Source organism: Mesoplodon mirus, assembly GCF_964341445.2.
Source record: "Mesoplodon mirus genome assembly, chromosome: 4".
NCBI lineage: Eukaryota > Metazoa > Chordata > Mammalia > Artiodactyla > Ziphiidae > Mesoplodon > Mesoplodon mirus.
Window position 1 is genome coordinate 164,531,005 of NC_138979.1, and position 14,544 is coordinate 164,545,548.

General features: G+C 38.3%; 1 protein-coding gene across 14 annotated transcripts in view; it reads left to right on the top strand.

Annotated features, from left to right (window-relative positions):
- NRXN3 (neurexin 3) overlaps nucleotides 1–14,544 on the top strand; it is a gene marked incomplete at both ends in the record, with an annotated part of 1,625,679 nt that overhangs the window by 573,241 nt on the left and 1,037,894 nt on the right. For 10 of the 14 annotated variants that reach the window (XM_082616773.1, XM_082616786.1, XM_082616783.1 and 7 more), the window contains one exon: nucleotides 3,862–3,888. The exons of the other annotated variants lie outside the window; for them this stretch is intronic. In XM_082616773.1, the coding sequence (XP_082472899.1) occupies nucleotides 3,862–3,888 (27 nt within the window). The remainder of the gene's footprint in view (nucleotides 1–3,861; nucleotides 3,889–14,544) is intronic. 14 annotated transcript variants of the gene reach the window in all.

Consider the following 14,544-nt stretch of genomic DNA (forward strand, 5'->3'; position numbering starts at 1 on the left):
CGGCCATGGCTCACGGGCCCAGCTGCTCCGCAGCACGTGGGATCTTCCCGGACCAGGGCACAAACCCGCGTTCCCTGCATCAGCAGGCGGACTGTCAACCACTGCGCCACCAGGGAAGCCCGAGAGGTGTGCTTTTTTAAAAGACTCTGCTTTTGCCTCCTGGCTCCTTTCTGCACATGATCGGTGTAGCTCTCCTAAGTTGAGGCGTCTTAGGCAAAAGAGCACTGTGCTTCTCTAGAAACAATGGCCACTTCTTTTTTCCCTGAAGGGTATGGCTCACCACAATGACTGGTTTGAATTTACTTTCTTTCAAACCTAACACAGAAAACTGAACTTAAATTCCTTGTACATGTGTACACAACTCTTCATACTCATGCTTTGTTTGAAGGTTCTCTTCCCCCCCTCCCTAGAATATAGCCCTTCATAAATGCGTTTTTTCTCTGTGTCATGAATTCATATTACCCTTTTTTTCATGATAGTAGAAGACATCTCCAAGCAGAGTGCGCATTTACGTACACAATCCCCAAAACTAATTTCAGAGGATCCCTCTCTCCATGTAAGTTGTGTCTCTTTTCTAGCACAGGCACGAATGATATTCCAATTTATTTCAAATTGTTCACACATATAAGGTCATGATATAAATGTCTGTATTTTTCTGATGTAACGTGTCTCTTAAATATCAAGGGGACTAGGATTTTCCAAGGGCCTTGCTTTCTGAGATAGCCAGCCGTGGCAATAGCAGCCATGAGCAATGTCCAGCTACACATAGCACGTTTTTAAAAGCTTTGAGGTTGGCCATTGACCAATCATATTTTTATCTCTTAGTATTAAAAGATATAATAATTTTTAATATTATAGTATTTTTAAATATTTTGAAAACCTTATTTTCATCTCACAGTAACTTTCTGAGATAAATCAATAGTGTTTTTATGATTGCTTGATAGATGTGAAACAAAGAAAGTAGGTCACAGAGGTGGGACTCACCCATGTCTCTAAACTACTCAGTCATCATGGGTTGTCCGTTACCTCCACAGATCAATACTGTGGATCAGTGATGTGACAGACTTAATGACTTCTAACTGCTTTCATGATGGTCACCTTTTAAACATGCACGGAAGGCATCTTTTTCTTAGTCCTTGGTTTGAATTGAGCCATACAGCAGAAAAGTCAATCAGTATTGGTACAGACTCATTCATGGGCCTGTAAGAATCCTCAGCAGAATGCAGGCAACCCTTCTTCAGTGGTGGAGGCTTGTAGGCAGTGCCATGCAGCTTGGTTAATTGCATTCAGATTCTCCAGATGTTCTCTCTCTGGAAACATGGACTTGCAGACTACTGTTTACAGTATGCATCACTGAAGACATAAAACTCCTAGAAACATTCACGTCTTCTGTGCTCAACCTGAAGCTCATCAATATAGAAAATAATAATTTCTCCTTATTTACTAAAATTAAATGAAAAAACTGAAACAGAATGAACAGCACACACACACATACCCACATCCCTCAAATACCATGCCAAGGCTCAGGCAGAGAGAGGACTTCGGCTGCTACTGGAGGTCTAAAGGAAATTGCCTTCCCAGGTCAGTTCTTCTGATTCATTTTTCATTAAAAAATACATCATCACTATCAAGAGCACCCTCTCAGAGCCTGTGAACAAGGAACTGGGGTAGATTTTTCTCCTCAAACTTATTCTTCAAGTAAAGTAGCAAAATAATTTTTCACTTCTTAACATACCCAGTTGTCTGCTATCTTGAAAGCTCCAAGTCCTCACATTGTTTTAAAGACACCATTCAGTGCATGGAATCACTTGAGTGAACCCAGAAGGACAAGCCCAAGCCAACACCTCTGCCTAGTCCAGGTCCTTGACTAAGAATACATCCTCAGCAGCACAGACACCAAAGCAGAAAACCACTTCTTGTTTAAAGTTCTTGGGGTTGTTGCTTTAGGCTCTTTCCCCTTCCTTGTCTGAAGCACGCCCATACTTCTGCTTCCCCTCTTTTTGAATCCACCAGTGAGGGGCATTTCTCCAGCCTCGGGGGATGGTAGGCGAACCAGCAGCTGAGGCCCCACTTCTTCCTCCCTCCCTGCCCTCCCCTTCCCCAGTCCTCACCAGGGGCATGGCCTCCTCTGTCAGGTGATCGTACCAGTTGCTCCAGGGCTGTTTGCTCCCACTTTTCTGTTGCGGTTGACGACACATGACAAACCTAACCGCACGAAACCAAACCCAGATTTTTCTCAAGAGATGTTCTTCTGGGGAACAAATAAGCTTCCTTTCCCCTTCCTCAGAATGCTTGGGTGCTATAAATTGCTCCTATCTGGATTCACGTAGTTTCATTCTGCCTTGTCATTTGCCACTGGTTTCCTTCTCGCTTGCTTAAAATGGTTTTCTTCAGGAAATTCAAATCGTGGCATTATCTTCCACAAGTCCTCCAAAACTATTGGGTTAACCTTAGCTAGAAGAAAAGCACAGTTTCTAACTGTATTTTTTTCCTGTAATTTTCTCCTTTTCTGTATCGTTTTACTTTTGCCTTTTTATGTCCGGCTTTAAACAAATTCTTATAGGAATTCCCACAATTGAAAACCAAACTTAGGTTCAACTGGGCAGCCTGGTAACAGTTAACCTGAGACATTTCTCTGACCATGCTGCCCATCCCCTACTAACACCCATTGACTCTGCTCTAGACCTTTTATGCTGTGTGTCCCTGACTCCAAACAGATATTAATAAAAGGATAGATACTCTGATCTCTGGCACAAAATACCTTGTCTGGTGACCAGCACAAGAAAATTAGCCACCCTTTATTCCCTCTCTTTCCCATTAAAAAAAAAAAGAATTTTCTTGCTTCAAGATGCAGGATCACAGAGTGAAATAGGTAGGATGTCAAAGGTGCCCAAGAACTCCTCCCCATGTGCCTGTCTCGCCTTCTCCTCAAATGCTCTGGGCGCTTGATTCAGTCTGAGCATTCAGGCAGGAAGACGGAGATGGGCTTCATGAGGGGGTTGGTCTGGGGGCCTTTGAAACCATAGCAGAGACCCCAATCAATTATGATAACATCATACAACTCCTTTTAACCAGCACCCGAGCCCGCCTCTCTAAAATCTGGGATGGGTGTTTGTGCGGTTAGCTGTTTGCAAGTGGCCATTTTATGACAGAAAATGACCAGGTGGTGTTAACCCTTTCCTTACCTCTGAGGATAATGGCAAATCTGCCTGCATAAATTTCTATAGCATTTGGGGCCTGACCTGAGGAGAGAGGGTGGAGGGAGTTTGGTTTTAGAAAAAGAGAAAGGGTTAAATACTGCACTGAGAAACTTCATGGACAGATTTTTTAAAATGATACGATATGTCAGACTGGTGATATATCTTTGAAATACTAAAACAAAAATTGTCTTGATGCTACTTTTAAAGATAAATTTTATGAAAAACCAGTTGTAGAGGGAAACAAACTAAAACCTGCATTTGGTGAGGAAATTTTTGCAGTATTTTCCAAGTTTAACAAAATTAATATTTCAAAGTCCAGTTTTGAAATACTTTATATAAGCGAATCGGACTTTTGAAAGAAAAAAAAGAAGCCTACTCAGTGTCTATTGTGGATATATATGTATACCAGTATATATCTCTATACATACGTGTATATATATATGTGTGTGTGTGTATATATATATGTATCCAACTTTACTAAACAATATACTGTACATATACACCCACCCTTAAACTTGTGCATACTGTATATATATATATAAAATGGCCACATTTCTTGCGTGTGTCTGTCCCCGGAAGGGTGGACTGATTGTTTTTGGATGTCTGCAGCTGTTACCTTGAAGGATGCAATTTCATCTTTCATTTATTTTTCCCCATCTAGACTGTATCAGGATAAACTGTAACTCCAGTAAGTTTTCCCTCAAGTTTCATTTTGTTCTTTGAAAAAAAAAGAAAACTGACTTTATTTTGTTTACTGTTTTATGAGCTGTTTTTTATTTGAATTATTTTATTTTTTGACAGTGGAGTTGGGGGGAACTGGGGTTGACAAGCTGAAGGGCTGGGGTGATGGTTTGGGCTGAGTGTGGCCCAGGGTGTGGTTTCAGAATTGCGGCAGGTCCTCTCTTCTTTCCTTGCATTTGTTCTATATGCAGAAAAGGAGGAAAAGGGTACCTGGATAATGACATAGTTTGAAAATGAATTGAAATGGTAATTTGTTGTTTTGGGAAAATAACTCTCAGGGGTGGACAAAAAGCTTTAGAGCAACCAGAATGCACTTCTCCACTACCAAAAGCTTCAGAAAATGAAAGCAAAGTTCATGACCCACAAGGTGGCTGCCAACTCTGACATTTCTTTCTTGGCATTTATCGCTGTAGGTGTTTTTTTTTTTTCCCCCTAAGGAGGGTGGGCAAAGCATTGCTCTTGGTAATAATGCAACATTTTAACCAAAGACTTGAGATACATTCTAGCTCTTCTGAATAAAGAATGACAGACTGTTATTTTTACCTTATTCCATTCAAATATTCCACCTCTTGAAGAAGGGTCTTAAGGAGGAACAGGCTGAATGCTACTCACGTATTTCTTCCTCTGTCTCAGAAGTGCACATTAACTGGAGTCATGAAGTAGGGCAGTAGGAGGAGAAAGAGGAAAGATGGGCATGAGGGAAAGAGTAGAACTAGGTGATAAAAGGAAGAAAGGAAGAAATATACTTTGAGCTCTATAGTGTGTTGTATTAGTGAAGGCAGCTAAATAACAATTAAGCAACTAGGGTAATTGGTTAGGGTGATAAGCTACAATAGACAATCCCAGCATTTCAATGGCTCAACAAAAATGGTTTCTTTCTTGTTCGGGCAAAGTCCAGTGTCAGTTGAGCAGCTCTCCTGGTCAGCTCTCTTCAAAGAAGTAATTCAGGCATCTAAGATTCTTCCATGAGTTGGGTTCAACAACCTTGGAGTTTTTCACTTCCCGTTCTATCCATAGGGAAGAGAGAGAGAGCTTGGATAGTTATGCAATATGTTTTATTGCCTTGCCTGAAAATGCCATACATCGCTTCTGCTTATATTTTGTCAGACATGGTCCCATCTTAAACTCAGAGGAAAGGGAAATACAGTCTTCCTGTGGACCAAAATTGGATTGATTGAGCATCTAACGCACTGATTCTCAGTATTATCTCCTGAAACACACATGATTCTCAGTAATATCTCCTGATTTTTTGCTTCTTTCCTTGCTAGGGTCTTTCTGTAGGAACAAATTCAGAAAAGGAGATAGCCTCTTACATTTCATTTACTTGTTTATCCCATCCTTCTAAAAATTTTAAAGGTGTTAGCTGGTTTAACCTTCTTTCTTGGGAGATATATTATCAGGATGACAAACAAATAAAGCCCAAATCCACTTCTGGGGGGGCAAATGTTCCATATAAATGAACAACAACAACAAAAAGAAATGTAAAAAATTGATATAAACAACAACTTCCTAAAGTACAGTGCTTTCTGCTTGTCTTGGCATCCCTTTCAGTTAATTTAAGCAATGTCCTATATTGCTGTGTTTAAATATTTCTAATTAGCCAGAAATTTCTCATGATATTTAGATCATTGCAAGTCTAATTGAAACATCCTTTTTCTCCAAAGACTGGCATTTTCTCTTTCTTTAAGCAGCTTTATTGATATATAATTTCCATACCACAGAGTTCATCCATTGTAAGCCTACAGTTCAGTGATTTTTATTAAATTTCTAGGGTTGTCCAAATATCACCATATTCACATTTTAGAACATTTCCAACACTCCCCAAATTTCTCTTATGTCCTTTTGCAGTTACTCCCTTCTCCTACCCATACTCCTAGACAGCTGTTGGTCTGCTTTTGTCTCTATAAACCTGCCTTTTCTGGGCATTTTGTATAAATGGAATCATATAACATATAGTCATCTGTGTCTGGCTTCTTAAAAATATATAGCATATCTATAGAAAACTTTTTCTTTTCCTTTTGCATTAGTTTCCAGAAGGAAATAAGATGAAAGCTGAGCATGAAGGTGGAAAACGTCTTCCAAAGTTGAATCTGGCACCTTCTGGCTTCAGAGACTTATTTGCAGAACAGAACTAAGGGTTTGATCAGGGTATCAGGGCCTGCTTTTTGTGTTCTATCCATACTTTATCTTACATTTAATTCCATATATTCCATCTGATCAACCATGGAGAGTCATCATAAGACAAGTTCCCAAATTCTTTCTCCTGGGAATACAGTGATTCTTCTCCAGGACACAGATGCCAGCAGATTTTCTAAGCCTGATAAAAGATTTTCTATTCAGACCCACCAAAAGCAGCATTGAGAGGAAATGCACACAGCAAAGATGCGTTCCCAACTTTGATCACAGAATAGAAAGAATATAACTGGTTTAAATCAGTATTTAGGTCAAAAGCCAAGATTGGATTTTGAAAAATCAATTTTGAATTCTCATGATAAATCTTTAATATACTGAGGAAGTTAGTTTTGGTGAAAGCGTCAGAGAAAGGGTACATAGTGCCCACTAGTTGCACGAGGGTTAAATAGAAACAAAACAAAACAAAACACAAGCTCTTCAAACTAATCTAAGTCCTTTAATGCTGAGGTGGATAGATGTGTACCCAGGGTAATGTAGAGTCACAAAGTATATGTGATACATTTTCTTGAAGTTAATTGTTGATTTGGAGTAAAAACTTGAATTGAGAGCAAAGTGATATATGATGCAGAAGAATGCAAATAAACATGAATCTTATTTAATAGATAAATCTTATTCTTATGTTTTAAGAAAAAACATTAGAATTCAAAGACCTATCATTTTTATTGTGTATCTTCTCTATTCCATTCCCACCATTATTGGCACGTGGGGAGAAAAGTTTGAGAAGACTATACAACTAAATTAGGAGATAAAACAGGTACAGGTGACTAGAACTTCTAAACCCCTCTTCTCACATACATATCAGAGTTCATAGTTCAACCTGTTACAGAATCTCAAGTTGTTTCTGTAATCTCAGGTTGTGCGGATCCTGTCTCTTACACAGTTTTTCACTGGAAGAGTACAAGAAATAAGATTGATTTGCAGCCTGAGCGTGAGAGGGAAGGACTTTCCACTTACTCCTGAGCTCCAGCTGGCATTTCAGTAGCTGTCATAGGGTGCAATTGCTCAAGTTGCAACACAAAACTTTTTTCTCTTGAAGGGACATAGTGAATTAAACTTTAAGTTTGGATATAAGTTCATGAATTTTTCCAGTTAATTCTTTTTTAGAATGCCTGTTCTGTGAAAAGTCAGTCACATAACATACTGAATGACATCATCTGTTTTTTTTTTTCCTGTTCATCTGCCTCAAAATATTGTTCATTCAGGGAAATGGCTATTTCCAAGGGTGTGTGTGACTGTCTTTTTAATGGCAAGAAGAACATGAAGAAGGACCATCTTCCAGTGTGAGGAAGAAAACAACTGGACATGATAGAGGGCAGTGATAACAAGACAAAAGCCTTTTTCCTTTTGGCTTTCTTGGCTGGCCCTTCTGTCAGTAACTGACACAGCTCCATGGCAAGGGTTTCCAAGAAGCAGAAACAATTTTCTAATCAGGTTCTCTGCCTTTCTCCCTTTCTTACTTTCTCTTTTCCAGTACTTTGTCTTTCCCCATAATATCTATGATATACTTATCATTACTCATTCCAAATCTTACTACCCCTGCTTTCCAAATCCTGCAAGAATACCACACCATAAACACTTCTCAGGCTATTATCACCCAACATTTATTAGAGACTGTGCCAATCAAAGTCTTTGGTTGAATCGGGGATATGCTGTGTTTGATTCATCTGCCAGGGATATTTCAAAATAAGTAGTAAGGAAATTTCCAATTTGGGACTGACTTTAAAACTGCAAAAGAGCAACAGAGTTGGCAGTCATCATGGTGGGTTGAACTCCAGGGTGACCTGGAGCACAGCTAAAGAAAACAAGGCTGCTTTCTGGGAATTTCTGGAGGAAATCACTCATTCCTATGGTTCCAGTTCCATGAGGCTGGCCGTACCTAAGAGGCATGCAGTTCTGAAAACAGGTATGAACGTCTTGTTGATCTCATGGGTGTTTGTTCAAATGACAGTCTGTAAAATGGTTTGTCGTCTTTAACCTTGTCTGATTGTGACTCTGCCCTGTGATTTCCTAGCCCCTCCTTCATTCCATCCCTTTTAAGCTGTGTGCTGTGTGAATGAATACAGTGACCTCATATTGATTAAATATGAGTCTAGTATGAATGAATATAGTGAACACAAATTAATGAATATCAGTTTCCCCCTTTTTTCCAATCTTTCTCTCTCAAAGGCTAATTCCTCTGTGTGTGGCCATTTTCTCAATCTTTCTGGAAAGTAGGGCATATATCACATGAAAGTTGTGAGGAAATCGTGAGTTGTGTGTATATGCCTGATTATTTAGGTATATGTAGAGCTCCCCCCCAGTTACTTCGAACTTGAAGCCTTACTAATTTACCTGTGATAAGTTTAATTTTTTCCTTCTTTGACATACAAAAATATACTGACCTTAAAATAATGAAGTGCCACAATGTAGTCATTTGTGTCTGAGAACAGCTTTTATAATCTTGTCCACTTTCCACAGACTCTGTTATCTTTGAATCATAGAGATGCACAGTAATATAAGAGCTGGAAGAAAATAACATCACAAGGATGTTATATATCTCCAAATGATACCTCTGAAAGCTACTAGTATTTACTAAATATTCCTTCTCTCGCACCTGTTTTTTGCTTTTTGCCTTCGCTTCTCTGCTTTGGGTTTCCAAGCAGACTCAATGCCAGTGTTTTGGCAAAGTCAACAGGGTGTGGGTGGTTCTTGCTTAATTTAGGCATTAAAATTTATTACACTAGACTTCTGGTTTCCTTCTCTTTTTCTCTGTCTTCCCTGTCTGTGGTACCAGAATAAGTGACATCATCTTTAGGCCTGCTTCATCTAGAAATCCCAGAGCTGACTTGTTTAGCTTATCCCTTTAACTCAGAAACACTTACCTCAGGTCAACCAGGAAGGCTGACTTCTTCATTACTAAGTCTCTGCGAAGGAAACTGTAGAACCTCTCTGGTATCCGTTCCAAGATTTGGATCACCATTGCTGTCAGCCTGATCATACTACTTCTCTTAGTAGAGTTTTTGTGAAGATAGAAAAAAATCACAAAGCAGAATCTTATATCCAATAATGTATTATTCTTTATCCAACTATCAACATCACACCTGAGACTTTGTATTTCTTTATGGAATGATTATGGTGTACTTCAACTTTTACCAAAACCTGAATTTTAAAAGATAACACATAATTTTGTTTCTCTTTGGAATGTTTTATATTTCTTGTGACATATAAAATACCTCACATGTAAGTTTATTCATAGTATCAATAATAGGCAGATTTGACTGTGATAATAGGATGCTTCCTAAACACTGAATATTACAAAGAGCAAAAGGACTCTGGAGCCAGATAGGCTGGGTTCAACCCTTTCTATACCACTAATGAGTTTTGTGTCTGTGGACAATTTTCTTTAACCCTCAGTTTCCTCAATTGTAAAATGCGCATAATTATAGTATCTGTGTCCTTGAGTAAGAACAGAAGCTAGAACATAACATGTGCTAAATGTGTGGTGATGGTGATGGTTTTGGTGATGATGAGGATGACTAGTACTAGCAGAGTATTTCAACTGAAAAGATGATCTTCTGAGAACTGTTTTTGTTCAAGAATGGATACCTATGTATTCTTAAAACCATTCTTGGTAGCTTAATAGATGCCTGTAAAATGAGCATCCTACTTCCTTCAGTCTATTACTCAGGGCAATAATAAACTCTTTTCAAGGCCGTCAAAGTTGCATTGGATTCTGCATCAATAGCATTACTAATACTGTTGATGAGAACATCGCATTGGGTTTTTTTTTCCCCTCAGTGCATTATGATAAATACTTGATGTGAACCCAGAACTAATGAAAATATTTTGGTTTCATGAGTTCTTCTGTTTTTGTCTTGGAGACTCTGATATCATTTTAATAAAAGCTTAATAGTGTTCTAAAATGAAAATATTATCTTTAAAGTGCACAGATATGATTCAATGATATCATATTTGTGACTTTAATATCTTCTAATGTCAATTTTTTATAATCTAAACAGGAACTAAAATAAAAGAGAGTCAGAGAAATAAGAGTTTTTGCAGCAAGGGTACAGATTTCTGGCTAAGAACATTACTCTCTGTCTGGCTTCCTTGGCACATTCCTGGCAGGGATTTAAAAGTCATCAAGTTTATTCAGACCATTGTGAGAAAGGAGGGCTAGATCACCAAGAGGAGAAGAGAGTCGTCCCCTTCTTAGGAGATCTGGTATTTTGGTTTCAACCAGTTTGTTGAAGCATAGCGTAAGTCAGTATGTTAAGAGATTCACATGTGGACCCTTGGGTAATGGAAATTACACATATTCCATACACATACACAAAGGCTGGTGGTTCAGGCCTTATCAGATTTATACATGATGCCCAGAGAAGTAGAGAATTAATGACCATTTAGCAGTTAGAACTACAGTACCATTCATCCCCAAATTCTGAGAATGTCCTTGAGCACAGGTTAAAAGAGAGAAAAACAGAAGAAGGAACGTCTCTTTCAGTGGCTTTAGCTAAGACCACTTTTTCTGTGATTTGAAACTGATCCCTGGACTCTAACATGCAAATCTATCACCATTTGGTCTGCTTCTCTTATGTACAGTGGGCTCCTGGTATGGAAAAGTCCACTCAGGAAGGTATTTTAACATTTGTAATCCATCTGGATTTTAGAAAGGATAAAGGGATTGGGATCAAGCACCCAATTAAAGAGTAGATAGAAGTGAGATTGAAGCATTATATTGTAAATAAGTGCCTTCCCAAGGAGAGTGTTTTGTCTCATAAAAGGAAGAAGCAGAGGAAATAGCAAAGGAGATAGAAAAAACAAAGAAGTTATAAACACACTTCACGAAGTATATAGATATAAGCAATGTTGATAGAGTTACTGAATTCTAGAAAAGGTTGGTAAATAAAGGAGTAAAATTTCTCTATCTTAACATCCTAAAAATGAGCAAACACCTTGCCAATTTAGGAATGATCTATGGTGAACTGCACTGTCTGGCAAGAGTGGCAATATAGACTCCTAGAACTGTTTACAATCACATTTCAAGCCACTGTACTTTTCCATTAAATTAGTGTACATAGTTTGGAGATATGTGCATACATAATAGTGATATCTTATGTCAACACAGCCTAAAATTTTTATGCTGATATCTGGCCACTGTAGGAGTTTCATGACCTGAAGCTACCTTGGACATAGTGTATACTTAAAAAATAATTAAGTCACTGAGGTAATGAATTGTACCCATTTCTCTACCTTAATTTATTATTTTTACAAATACTCTTAGGAATCGATACAGAGCTACAAGCCGGAAAAATATAAACTACAACTCTTTGTTTTGTTGTCATTCTAAAAGGAAGAAAAATAACTGGAGTGAATTTGTTCTTCTATCCCTAATAATCTGAAAGAATAAATATTATTTTCTCTGTAAAGCAGGGAACTTCAGACAAAATGAAGGTTTTCATGAAATCCAATTTGGCCAGGCTTTGGCTGGAGTCAGAAGAATTTCATGAAGGAAGGTGAATGAGTATCAGTAAATATTACATGTTGTCACTCTTTGTTCACTTATTCGATGAACATTTACTGAGAGTTAACTGGGTTCCAGGTGTTGATGTCAGTTTTAGGGATTTATACTATGGATTTCCAAGGAAAATGCAGAAGGAATCCTCATAGACTAGGCACACCCCCATTTTCCCCTCATTTTCTGTTTCTCTTAGAGAAATTGAAACTCAGAAGTATGTTCCTTTAAAATCCAGATGAGTTTCTCATAGATTTTATTCAGCAATGGTTCATTTTAGTATTCCATTCAACATAATGGTTTCTTTTTTTCACAATGTATGTATGTTCCTAGTGCTGAGGCCCTGAACACTGGGTCTCCTTAGTCACGTCTTTTTCCTTATTTTCCTTTTTCTGTTTTGGCTTGTCCTCCTGCATCTGACCACCTGCTTAGAGCCATACAAAACGTCAACAGCTGATGTTTCAGGTACTGTAATTTTGACTATAAGTGGTGTTTCTGTTTTTTCTTCTACAGTTTGAAAATGTCTTTTTATACTCTGATCCATTTTATTTGTCTAATTGCTGCAGTAAGATTTACAAGATGACAAGTTCACTAAGTATTAGTGTTAGGCACAGTTTATATTTAGGAACAGTTTATATTTTGAAAATTAGGAAGGATCACTTTATTTTTATTTTTTATTTTTTTATTTTATTTTTTTTTATTTTTTTTGCTGTACGCGGGCCTCTCACTGTTGTGGCCTCTCCCGTTGCGGAGCACAGGCTCCGGACGCACAGGCTCAGTGGCCATGGCTCACGGGCCCAGCCGCTCCGCGGCATATGGGATCCTCCCAGACCGGGGCACGAACCCGTATCCCCTGCATCGGCAGGCAGACTCTCAACCACTGCGCCACCAGGGAGGCCCAAGGATCACTTTATCAATGAGGTGTAGTACGTTTAGTAACCATTTGGCAAGTTACCATTACCAACCAAACCCTTTATTCCTGTTTGATAACAAGATAAATGCATCAGTGAATATACTTCTTTTTTTGTTGCTTTTCACTAGATAGTATATATAGTGCAGCAGGTTTCACTCATACATTATTTAGGAGAAGATTATAATTTAAATTATAGAATTTCTGGAACAGTTAACCACAAAGTGCAAGTCTCCCTACTGATTCAGAGCATCTCAACAAACAGAGTTTTCCTCAGTTTTAGAATCAATTTTGGGAAAAAAACTTAGACACCAGGGGATGTTGCTTCTGAAAGAAACAGAGTAATTTTCTGGCTGTTCTATTGATTAAGTGACTAAAATCACAAGGCTTTCTAACTGGATGTTTATGAGAAGTTAGAGAAATAAATCTTAAAGGGGATGTTTACACTTTCCTTCTAAAAAGTTGTTTCAGAGTAAATCTGATTATATAATATTTGTATACAAAACAATTTTGCTGTCATCCCCAAAGCCTTGTGAAAGCAAGAGGTATATGGTGCTTAGTTATAGTAATCTAAGTCTTCCTGAATGGCTGACATTATATTGCAATAGGAAAATGTTAAAAGGCATGTGTTCTAAAAGAGAGACAAAATGTAATAGAGATCATATCCCCTGAAGCAAAGCCTTTGAACGGTTATGAGCTCAGGATCCTCCCAGTAGGCCTGTCGGGGACATATATTTAAATATTAACATATTACGAATGGGGAAGCCAAGGCTTGTGGAAGGTGCATGCATTGCATAAGGTCTCAGGGTGATTAGCGGCAGGCATGAGTCTTCAAAAGTTTCATTTTCTGATTCTTAATCAAATGAACACTATTTGTCACCAAAGTTGTAGTCTTTTAATGATACTACGAGACATGATTTTCTTCAGAATTAGTTTTAAAAAATGCTGGGTGGGGGGTGGGAAACGACTGCAAAGATACCAAATTAGGAAGGATATTGTGACCTAAACTCTTGGTTGTTGGGTGAACAGCATTATGAATAGAGTAAAGTTTAGTTCTGAAGTCTAGGAGATGACAGAGAAATGAAATTCATGTTACCCACAAGTGTGGGCAGGATAAAATTTAAAACAATAAACAGGGGGCTATTCCTCTGTTCTTAAGAAAATAAAAAGTAAGAAAATTAGAAATGTTCAAGGTAGAGAGAAGAAGGTCTGTCTATTTCCTCTGAGTGGTTTTCCTGTGACAGTCTGTCAGGAAGCCCTTTTCCTTCCAAGGAGAAGGAACTACCCCACTGACCAAAAGGAGGATGCCCCCAGGAGTGGGGTGATGAGAGCAGCAGAGACAGAAAACAGGAAAGGAGCCGAAGAAGCAGATGGCAACAACATAATGTGTGCAAAGTAGGCAAAGACCAAGAGAAAGGACACACATGAGTATTTGTAATGGAGTAGCATAAGAGGAATGCGTTCTATCGCTGTAGAAAAATTCTATATCTTTCTGATCTCACAAAGAAAAAGAAAACACAGTAGAAGGTGAATAAAGACAACATGGTGAAGCCATTGGCCTAGGGGATGGCTAGAGAAGGCTTGCCTTATAAGAAGAAATTCATGGTTGAAATTAAAGTCATATTGTATACCTGTCAGTAGTTGGAATGTTTAACTTAACTGTTTGATTCACTGATTGCTATTTACAATCAAACTCCCTATTTGATAAAGGAACCAATTAAAAAAAACCTTGCTGATTATCAGAAATCGAAAAGCTAGGTGTTCTATTACCCTAATGGCTAAGTAAGTGCCCAGGTACTTATCCATGACTGAGTTTATCCATACCCCTACATGCCTGGTAGAATGAGAATCTCATGATTGACATCTCAAAGGCAAGAAAATTGAACACTAAGTGAAGACACAGCCCCATTCTTTCCCCTCGACAAATTTTCCCTGAATGCTTTTCTTCCTTTGTTACAGCAAAAATGGATGCTGCTAAGTCCATATACAAGGACATTTGCAATAAC